This window comes from Camelina sativa, chromosome 3, assembly GCF_000633955.1.
Source record: "Camelina sativa cultivar DH55 chromosome 3, Cs, whole genome shotgun sequence".
Classification (NCBI taxonomy): domain Eukaryota; kingdom Viridiplantae; phylum Streptophyta; class Magnoliopsida; order Brassicales; family Brassicaceae; genus Camelina; species Camelina sativa.
This window is the reverse complement of record NC_025687.1, coordinates 8,890,971-8,902,161: the sequence shown is the minus strand read 5'-3', so window position 1 is coordinate 8,902,161 and position 11,191 is coordinate 8,890,971. Positions and strand designations below refer to the sequence as shown.

The 11,191-nt window shown below is 35.0% G+C and overlaps 1 protein-coding gene and 1 pseudogene across 1 annotated transcript; both read left to right on the top strand.

Moving 5' to 3' along the window:
• Nucleotides 7-3,476, top strand: LOC104776076 (phosphatidylinositol/phosphatidylcholine transfer protein SFH4). The gene is made up of 14 exons (XM_010500084.2): nucleotides 7-95; nucleotides 215-524; nucleotides 672-771; nucleotides 848-1,114; nucleotides 1,198-1,275; nucleotides 1,364-1,465; nucleotides 1,552-1,601; nucleotides 1,682-1,781; nucleotides 1,906-2,001; nucleotides 2,094-2,207; nucleotides 2,309-2,429; nucleotides 2,508-2,896; nucleotides 2,986-3,060; nucleotides 3,140-3,476. Exons 1-14 carry the CDS (start codon nucleotides 62-64, stop codon nucleotides 3,158-3,160), a joined length of 1,857 nt encoding a protein of 618 aa, XP_010498386.1. The 5' UTR covers nucleotides 7-61; the 3' UTR covers nucleotides 3,161-3,476.
• On the top strand, nucleotides 8,422-10,833 carry LOC104776075 (annotated as a pseudogene).

Here is an 11,191-nt window from a genome sequence, read left to right as displayed (position 1 = left end):
AAGTTTCGATTTTTTTTGTTTTTTTTTTGGGAGTTCACACAAGTTGGTATCGATTCTCCTCATGTCGGGTTCTCTCGATCGATTCACAAGACCTTGTAAGTCTTCCGATTTGGGTTTTGAGAGTGGAGAGATTTCATCACTCCGCAAAATATAAAAAGTTATCATTTTTATTTGATAGGTTTTGACTTATTTATTGTTTTGTCTGGTTTTGAAGGTTTCTCAAGCAATGGTGGTGATAAAAGAGAAAAGAAGTCAGATTTGGAAGTTTCAGAGGATGAGAAGAAAGCTAGAATTGGTGGTCTTTTCAGGAAGAAATCATCTTCTAAAAGCAAATTCAGAGATTCCCTGAAGAGGAAAGGGAGCAGCAGCAGCAGCAGGGGTAGAAGCATTGACCGGACACTCTCGCTTACCTTCGAAGACATACATGATGCTGAAGAATTAAGATATGTTTCTGATTTCCGACAGTCACTCATCTCTGATCATTTACTTCCTCCTAGCCTTGATGATTATCACATGCTGTTGAGGTTCCCATTTTTTTTCAACCATCTTTGTTTTCTACTTAATCCATGTTTTATGTTGATGTTGAGAACATGGACGTGTTTCATTGTGTTATAAGTATATTTGATATGATGTAGAGAGAACACTGGTTGTTTTCATGAATCTTTCTGCAGGTTCCTCTTTGCTAGGAAATTTGATCTTGGAAAAGCAAAGTTAATGTGGACTAACATGATCCAATGGAGAAGAGATTTTGGTACTGACACCATCTTGGAGGTACTATTAAGCTGTCATTTTCACAAAAATATTTGTGTCACCGCCACCACATTGCTTCTGAGTCCTTTCACTCCAGGACTTTGAGTTCCCGGAATTGGATGAAGTTCTCAAGTGCTACCCTCAGGGATATCATGGTGTTGATAAGGAAGGAAGACCTGTTTACATTGAAAGATTAGGAAAAGTCGACGCAAACAAACTCATGCAAGTCACTACATTGGAAAGGTACCTGAGATATCATGTTAAAGAGTTTGAGAAAACTATTACTGTAAAGTTCCCAGCTTGCTGCGTTGCTGCTAAGAGACACATTGACTCCAGTACAACTATCCTAGATGTCCAAGGCCTGGTACATTTTTAACCCAAATTCTGGAACCTTTTTCATGTGTAGGTTTCCTTATGCTTACTGAATCGTCTGAAATATATTGGCAGGGCTTAAAAAATTTCACTAAAACTGCTCGAGATCTCATAATCCAGCTGCAAAAGATTGATAGTGATAACTACCCTGAGGTATTGTCAGGCAGCCATTGATCTTTTTATAAGCAAAACCTGTTTTTTGAGCATTGTTTTAATAGCATGTCATATAACATATGTGCAGACTCTTCACCGTATGTTTATCATCAATGCTGGCTCTGGTTTTAAGCTACTTTGGGGCACGGTGAAATCATTTCTTGATCCAAAGACTGTCTCCAAAATACATGTAACTTAACCGTGGTTCCTATGTATCCACTTTTACACTTTTAACTGTAGAAAAAAAACTTAATTGTATCAATGTGATCTGAATAGGTCCTTGGCAACAAGTACCAGAACAAATTACTTGAGATGATTGATGCCAGGTAGAAAGTTTGTCTTCAATGTTTCGTTTGGAATATGATTTAACATCTGGGTATCTGACCATATTTTGGAACTTGTTCAGCCAGCTGCCAGAGTTTCTCGGTGGTACTTGCACTTGTGCAGATCAGGGAGGTTGTATGAGATCTGATAAAGGACCGTGGAAAGACCCTGAGATATTAAAGGTGGAGTGCTTGTGTCTAGATATTCCACATCTTATTGTTCGTTATGTTTCTGTTATGCTTATACTAAACCAAAATATAAAGGATACATATATGTTACTCTAATGATTTCTCGGTCTTCATGCAGATGGGTCGCAGTGGTGGGACGTTCTGTAGGCATGCTGGGGCGTTCCTAACCAGTGATTCTCAAATATCTTCATCTGATATGCCAACTGATTATGTGGTAAGGTCTTTTAATATTTTCAACATAAGTTTTTCTATGTTTTTTTGGGTGTATTTATCAGGTTGTAAGAATCCTCTCCTCTCTTGGCTCAGATGAAAGTTAGTGACCCATCAACAGCAGAGTCAGGGTCTGAATTGGAAGAGATGGTTTCACCGAAAACAAATTTGAACAATCATGTACCCAAGTTGGCTCCTGTTACTGAAACTGTAAGCGTTCTCATGTACAAAAGTGACATCAAATACGTCGAAGTTTTTAGTTCTTAATTTCTTATACAGGACCTGATATGCTATTATTGTTATTTTAATAGATCAAAGCCAATGGGAACACAAGTCCTACTGTTTTATCTGAGTATGAGGAGTGTGTACCAATGGTGGACATAGTTGTGGATGTTTCTTGGCAGCCCAAAGAGATGTCAAATGCTTCTGAAGGTAGGACCGGTGAAAATGGGACATTTGGAGGTTACGGACGTGAAACAGCATGTAATAATATAATGGAACGTGTTGCAGGTCCGCAATATACATCAAGTTTGGGCAAAATAGGATTGGTGAGTCATATCAGGAGTTGGCTAACTGTGTTCTTCATGAACTTTTTCACACTCGTGTCTCTGGCTCTGCCACAGACTAAAGAAAACTCACAGTTGCATCCTTCAAGCGCTAGAGCTGAGCTGTGTGATGAACATACTGCAAGGGAATCCCGTCCTCCTTCACCTTCTCGTTCAACGATCACTGAAAGGGTTATCATTTCCTCTGTTTTAAGCAGACTCGGGGATCTTGAGAAACAGCTAGAAACTCTTCGCATGAGGAAATTCGAGATGCCTCACGAGAAAGAGGAGTTGCTGAATGCTGCTGTTTATCGCGTGGATGCACTAGAAGCAGAGCTCATCACCACGAAAAAGGTATGAAACTCTGTTTCTAAACCTTGAATGGTACTGATAACGAGTCATTATAAACCTTATTATAACCGAATATGGGTGTTGATGAACAGGCGTTGCATGAGGCTTTAATGAGGCAAGATGAACTTTTGAGTTACATAGACCGGCAAGAGGAAGCTAAGTACCGGGTTAGTGTCATTCTGTAGCTAGTTTTGCTGCCCTTCTAAGTCGGTATTCTATGTATTAATGGTTAGGAATATGATGCAGAGAAAGAAGTTCTGCTGGTGAAGAACTCGAGGTTGCAAGGTAATTAGTAAAAATTGGTTGTTCAGGGATCTCATTATAGACCATGGACCATTGATCACAAGTAGGTCTGAAAGCAAATATCTCTGTTGATACGTAATGTATATAATAATATAAGAAAAAAACTTGTATTGTCAAACAAAAACAAATTGCAGTGAGATTTCAATTTGATATCTTTTTTTTTTGTTGAATTGGTTTGATACTATTGGGTTGTGTGAGTGATTAATTGGTGTTTGTGACATTGGATTCTGTATTGGAGGTACAAAAGCAAAAAGAAAAAGAATGAGAAATTTTTTTTTAAGTGCTGAGTTGTGACGAGAATAGTATAATGTGTAGTTTAGATTTATGAAAGCAATTGTTATTATTGCATGTTAGTAGAAAGGGGACTCATCGACCATTGGCATGTTTATATGACCAAACAAAGGACTCGTCACAAGACTCAAGTACGGTTTCTTCGCCTTTTTTTACTTGTCCTATGATACTATCTTCTCTAAAAATGAGGATTCGTGTATTACGATGCCACAGAAACATCGTTTTCTTTTTACTATTTGAGTTGCAAACATTGAATTAGGCTCAACCAACTTTAGTGAAATGTGAATCGAATCTTGAGATAGTACAATACATTTTGACAAAACAAAAACTATTGATTATATTTCATAATGACGAGTCTTATTCATATTCATTTGTTGTGTGTCTGAGTGTGTGTGTGTGGTTTTAATCTCTCTATCAAATTTAATGTGTGTGGTTTTAATCTCTCTATCAAATTTAAGTAGGACTATACATAGTTTCAAATCAAAGTTAATGAATATGAATAAGACTGTTTGTCTTTTTCAACCACAATAAAATATTCATGATGATTAAGAGGGTTTTTGCTCCACAAAGTTTAGATTTCAACCAATTTCAAGAATATTGAAAATTATATGTTTGCTTTTCGAAATGATTCAGGCGGTGTTACTACGAGAGCTAGCAAGGTTTTGAGCACAATGGTTGGGTTCACTCACCGCATATGTACACATATCTATTGTAGTCTTCTGTGATATATATATAGTATGATAATTATCGTAATGGACAATGTAATTTGACAATAGAAACTCGTCATAGTGAGTGACATAAATAGCAGCGATATATACACAATTGTAAGATTGACTATTTATATTGTTAACATGCAATTATAATTAAACACGTCAGTTAAATAGTATTTGCAAAATTGACATGTGGACAAAAGCATGTACGTGTTTAAGTTGCTTCGCCTCTCTCTTCTTCTATTAAATTGTAAGTGCGACATAATATCTGATGAAGAATAAATAATGCAGAAAAATAAAAAGACTGAATACTATTAGTGTTCGAACTTCGAACAATGATTAGTGAAAAACGATTATTAATTTTACTAAACTTAAACTACATTGCATACAAAATATGATATCACAATATATATATATATATATGTTTTGTATATGTAAACACCAAAATTCAGTATAGCTATTTTTTTGTCAACAAAAGATTAGTTGAGAGGAACCAATGCAAAACAATACAGAACATTATGCGGAGACGTGCGTGCATAGCATGCCAAAATATCCGCTTTTACCTTTACATTTTTTGGAAGAAAAGATAAGAAAAAAGTAGAAAAATCCTCCTTGTCCATCTTGATATCTTCGAGATATGTCGAAAACGCCGGCCAATCGTGTGGCGAAGACACCATCTTCACCAAATCAACGCAGTCTGAATAGAACGCCACATTACGGTAATCATATCCGATCATACAACGCATTGCCCAAATGAAAGCTTCGACTTCAGCATGTAAGGGGAAAAGACTCCGTTGGAAGTTAGTAGCTCTCATGCTTGGCGTTGGATCTTGAGACTGGGTACAAAACCATCCGGCTCGTGCGAATTGATCGCCTGACTTCCAAGAGCAGGATAATTACCTAGTATTACAAAATACAATATAAACTTTTCAATGTGATCGCTTTAGTATCAAGTATCAACAATACCTAACCTATGTAGTCCAATAAGTATTATAAATGGAAATATGTATGATTTGTAGACAATCGCGGTACAATCATGAATAAATTAGAGCATCATATTGTGTTACGTGTGTGCCAAACTATCATACCAGAAACATGTTTTGCCTTATCTTTGATAGTTATTTCTACTCTGAACTCGCCAAACAGGTAGACAACCATTAGCTGGACTTGAGGCCTTTCCTGACATAAAGTTAATTTTATGTCACATTCAAGTATTTATAATAACTAACTAATCTAACATTAATCAATCCAGACATTATCATATGTAGTTATGTACTACTTACTAAGTAGTAAGTGAATCATGCAATTGGAGGTTTCTTAGATATATCATATTTAATAAAATTTGGATATCTAGCCTTCTCGAATATTTTATGCGTGACTACCATCAAAAGTCAGGTGACGTATATTACGGCTTTACAGTATAAATTATTAATTTACAATTATAATTATCTTATTGTTTTATTTAGAGTTCCATTCTAGAATCTAAATTAAGGAGCCATTATTAGTTGAGTTAACATAACATAGTAGACATTGACAATGAGAAAGTAACTGTAGGCTTAAACATTGCTTTGAGAGAATTTAACAGTTTTAGGGTATAAAAGATTTATAATACGTGAAAATCAAATTTATAAAAACCTACAAAATTCATCAAAATGAAGACTTATATATATAAAATAATAATCCAATATATATATAAAGAGAAAAGAGGCTCATAGTCAGAATGTGAAGCAGAATGTTCACGTGATATTACTACTTCATCTGGCAATCTATTCGCGTCCGAAATTACTTGGCAGTAAAAGGCCATGTGTGCTTCACGAATCACGAGTCACGAATACAATTCCTTGATTTTTTTGTTCTTTTTGTTTCACATTTTAATTAAATAGTATACACTAATGGAAATGCAAAAGCATTGCAGAGACGGATAAGGGGAGTGGTTTCATATATACTATGCTTGCAATAAGTAAAATAAATAAAAAATATTACTCGACGACTGAATATTCCTTTTGGTTTCGATACTTTATAAATTCGTTTTTAGAGATATCAGATATCATACATACCAAAATATCGTAGCCGAACTGATCTCTGTCGTGTAGGTGGAACAGAAAAGGAAAAAAACGTGACAAAATAATGTGTTCTCATTTTCGTCTAGTATAATTCGAATATAATTTGAATTTCCACTAATCATATGCCGTGGTCCAAGCCAAAAGAAGTATATATTTATAAAAATCCGGATCTTTATTCGGTCTTTAGTTTCTTTAGATTGGTTGACAACGAAAATAAAATAATCTTGAGATTGAGATTTTATATGCCTTGATCTCGTACTTTTCCGAAACTGTTGAGTTGAGAATGAGATTCGCTGATCTTGTGTTGATCATGCAAAAAATTTTAATAGTCGGTCGGGAACTCGTATGTGGATGATCCTATAACTGATTACATATATTTGTAATACATATCAGATGGAAACTCGTATAAAGAAGTAACATATGTATTATGTGATATGTGTTAAACAGATTATAATGATTGAAACGCAATTTTTCTTAAATTTTTAATCATATTAAATATTTTGATGATTATATATATATATATATATGTTATGTTTAAAATATTTATATAAGAGATGGGACCATATATATAGTTGCTCTTGCTCAGATAATACAAACGTACAAGTGACCTAATCTGATGTTCTTGCCTACCTTAAAAACTCAGGAACACAAAACCAATCAGAGTACCTAACAATATAAAAAAGTTTCCCTAACATATCAGCATGCAGTCGTTTATTTCAAATCCTTAGACACCAATTAGAATGGATCAAGTAGTTATCATTATTTTGTGTTCAGTTTCAAAAAAAAAAAAAAACTTGTAGTTGTCTGTTTATGATTGGTTAAAATTCTGAAAAACTGGATTTCATTTTGTTTTCTTTGTTAATCATGTTACTGATAAATAATTGACTATTAACTAAGTAAATGGCATTTTATTAGCTCTGATTAATGACTGTTATCTACCTAAGTAGATGTTGACAGTCAATTAACACGAATCCTTCATCACTTAGAATCAGTCAAGGAGTTTTAGTTTATAATGATTGTTTGCTTGTGGTTAGTCGAAACTCTCAAATTTGTTTTGATTATTTTTTTCCTAATATAAGTTTATGTTACTAAAAAAGGCGAGAGCTTGAATTATAATATAACAAGCCTCCTTGTATTAGTGTCAACAACCTCACGTCAAAATTAAATGAGTCTAAAATCGTTCTATTTCGTAATCACATGATACAATGTCCAAGTTTATAAATGTTAACGAAAAAGACAAGAACGTCTCCATATCCAAGAAAGCCAAATAGAACATTGTTAACGCTATTTCTAGGTATATATTCACATCATTAAAAAAAAAAAAAGGATGAGAAATAGTCTAATATGTATACCAAGGATTGCAAACACACAGAGAATCGGTTAATTCTCTCGGAAGAACAAAGTCTTAAGTGGACCCAAACAGAAGAGACCCATTTCCATGAGCCTTTATTAAGCCATTGGTTCTTGTTTTGCTACCCTTTTTTGTGGATTAAACTTTTTTGCAGTTTTAGACCCTAAACAACCATATTGAATGAATTATTTAAGCCTAGTGTACTCACTTTGGAAAGAACAAAATTCAAGACTTCACACAATATTTACTTCAAAACCAGCCCACATCATTGTCAGGGAAAGTCAACTAATATTAAGAGCAAAACTAGCAGGCCTCGACATGAAAGTTACCACCATCTTTACTTCTTCCTCGAGATTTGCTCGAGACAGTTTTCTCTCCAATTGGTTCAGATATTTCCAGCCATAACTACTCCCCTTCACGGGTTTTCATGGTCTGTGAGTTGCTTCGAGTTTACAATATTTATCTTGGAATAGTATTAGAAATCTGCTTGTAATTCCAAACTATACCTAGATGATCTAGAATATATAGAAGGTGAATAAAATTATTAAAGAAAAAAGTAAACCTCTTAACTTAGTTGAAAATATAGAGAAAAGTTCGTAAAAGAGACCGTCGTCGTGTTTGACAAAAAAAAATAAAAAATAAAAAATAAAAGAGACCGTCGTCGTATGTATATGTGTGTAGAAAGAGAGATGTACTCAACGTTTGTCCATAAAATATATATATGCATGTATGGTTAATACGAACAAAAAACAAACAATTATACCAAAAAATATATATATATGCATGTGGCTGTCAAATCACTACAACACCTCTTTTCTTATATATATCGACCCAACATCACTTACTATATTCATTAACCTTCTGCTTCATCAAAAATACAGAGACACAACAAAGAGAGAGAGATATGGAAGTAATGCGAGTTCTTCACATGAACAAAGGAAACGGTGAAAACAGTTATGCCAAGAACTCTACCGCTCAGGTTGAATTTTTTTTATCTCAAAAAGTTAGTATATAATATGCATTGTTTTCATGTTTGAACAAAAAAATGCATTGTTTTATATATATATATTTAGTGCTATATCTTGAACTTGAACATAATTTGGTTCTCGAACATAATTAATAATGACAAAGATGTAATGATTTTATGATTACGCATGCAGCGCAACATGATATCTCTAGGCAGAAGGGTGATGGACGAGGCCTTGAAGAAGCTACTGATAAGCAATTCGGAAATTTCAAGCATTGGAATCGCCGACTTAGGCTGCTCCTCCGGTCCGAACAGTCTCTTGTCCATCTCCAACATTATCGACACAATCCAAAACTTGTGCCCTGACCTCGACCGTCCGGTCCCTGAGCTCAGAGTCTCTCTCAACGATCTCCCTAACAATGACTTCAACTACATCTTTGCTTCTTTGCCGGAGTTTTACAACCGGCTTTATAATAATAAGGAGGGTTTACTTGGTCGTGGAGGAGGAGAATCGTGTTTTGTGTCTGCCGTCCCCGGCTCCTTCTACGGACGTTTGTTTCCTCGCCGGAGCCTTCACTTTGTTCATTCGTCTTCTAGTTTACACTGGTTGTCTCAGGTGTGTACTGTTTCTGTATACGGAATTTCACTTACTTATTTATTAGTATATAATACTAACGTATATAATAAAATAAAAAATCAGTGTTTTTGAAAATGCCAACTAGCATTCTGAAAAATGAATTGTCAATTCTGATATTCTATTATGAGCTATGGCAGTAATATCATAGCTATGAAAATTTTAATTCGTAAATAAAACATACAAAATTTTTAAATCGTTAATTTCTTAACGTGAGTCATGAAAAGATTTATGACGATCGCGATATTTTTCTCATAAAAAGTATTCATTGACGAACCAATACCGAGAAAATATTACGCAAGTAATATACCTTTTATTAAAACAAATTTAGTGCGTGGGAATCTATCTCATTTGGAGAAACCAACACAAAAAAAAAAAACAGAAACCTAGTGGTTCATACATCTCAGTGTCACACACACAAGAACTTACGAATGTGGTCCACATAATTTATTATTTTGTCAAAATAAGGGGTTCAGACATCACTGGATCACACACACACAAGAAATTACGAATGTGGTCCACATTTTGTTTTTCAAAATATCACTCATTATACGGCAAATAAAAATGCTAACAAGTTGAATTATCATTCATAATTTAAGGTTCCATGTGGTGAGGTGGAGAAGAAAGACGGGGTTGATACAAGTGATTTAGACAACGTGGGGAAACTCTACATATCAAAGACAAGTCGTAAGAGTACACACAAAGCTTATGCTCTTCAATTCCAAACTGATTTTTCGGTCTTTCTGAGATCACGATCCGAAGAGTTGGTCCTTGGGGGCCGAATGGTTTTATCATTCCTTGGTAGAAGCTCGCAGGATCCTACAACCGAAGATAGTTGCTATCAATAGGAACTCCTAGCTCAAGCTCTTATGTCTATGGCCAAAGAGGTATGTTGGTGTAGATATGTTAACATTTATTTAGAAGTTAGAACCAACATGGAAATAGTCTCTTAGATTATAAATAGGCCATATTACACTATAAGGTTTTTACATGACACGTTACCTGACCAATTAAGTCCTAGTAATGTGGCCCATGTCTTCTTTTCCAAATTGGTTGAATTTTTTTTCTTCAATTAGTACTTAATAAGTCATAACTAAATGTGCCTTATTTTCTTCGTCTAAGGGTATCGTCGAAGAAGAGAAAATCGATGCTTTCAACGCTCCTTACTATGCAGCAAGCTCCGAAGAATTGATAATGGTGATAGAGAAAGAAAAGTCTTTTACAATCGATCGGCTTGAGATAAGCCCGATTGATTGGGAAGGTGGGAGTATCAGTGAGGCGAGTTATGATGACATAGTAGTACGGTCCAAACCCGAATCCCTAGCTCGTGGACGAAGATTTGCTAATACCATAAGAGCTGTGGTCGAGCCGATGTTAGAGCCTACGTTTGGTGAAAATGTGATGGACGAGCTTTTCGAAAGGTATGCAAAGATCGTGGGAGAATACTTCCATGCGAGTTCGCCTCGATACACTCTTATTATTGTTTCGCTTGTAAGAGTGGGTTGATCGTGTTAAAAACATATGCCTAAATTCATGTCTTTGGACCTACATTGACATGATTTGTAAGTTTTCTAATCAAGTATCATTTGCTTGGAGAATAAAACATAAAAATAAAGTGTGATTTTACGGTAAACCTATAATTATAAAAGCAAAGAGAATCAGCGGGGCCTTCAACAGAGAGATATGTGAATGGGATGCATGTAGACGCATCCGTCACTAATTATGCAAATAGAGTAATAGACTTAACTTTTAGGTAAGCACATATTTATTAGGGTTTTTTTCGTTTAACTTAATTTTCCTTTTATAAAATGAACATTACTAAGGCGGAATGTGATGTGAGAATGTTAAAAGTGATCATCACTTGTGCCGCAACAAGTGGAAAACAAGTTAATCATGGCCACTCGTGAGAATGTAGTGCAATACCGCAACAGCCTCTCTTCACCGTCCACGTTTCTCCCATATTATATGCTTTTTCTATT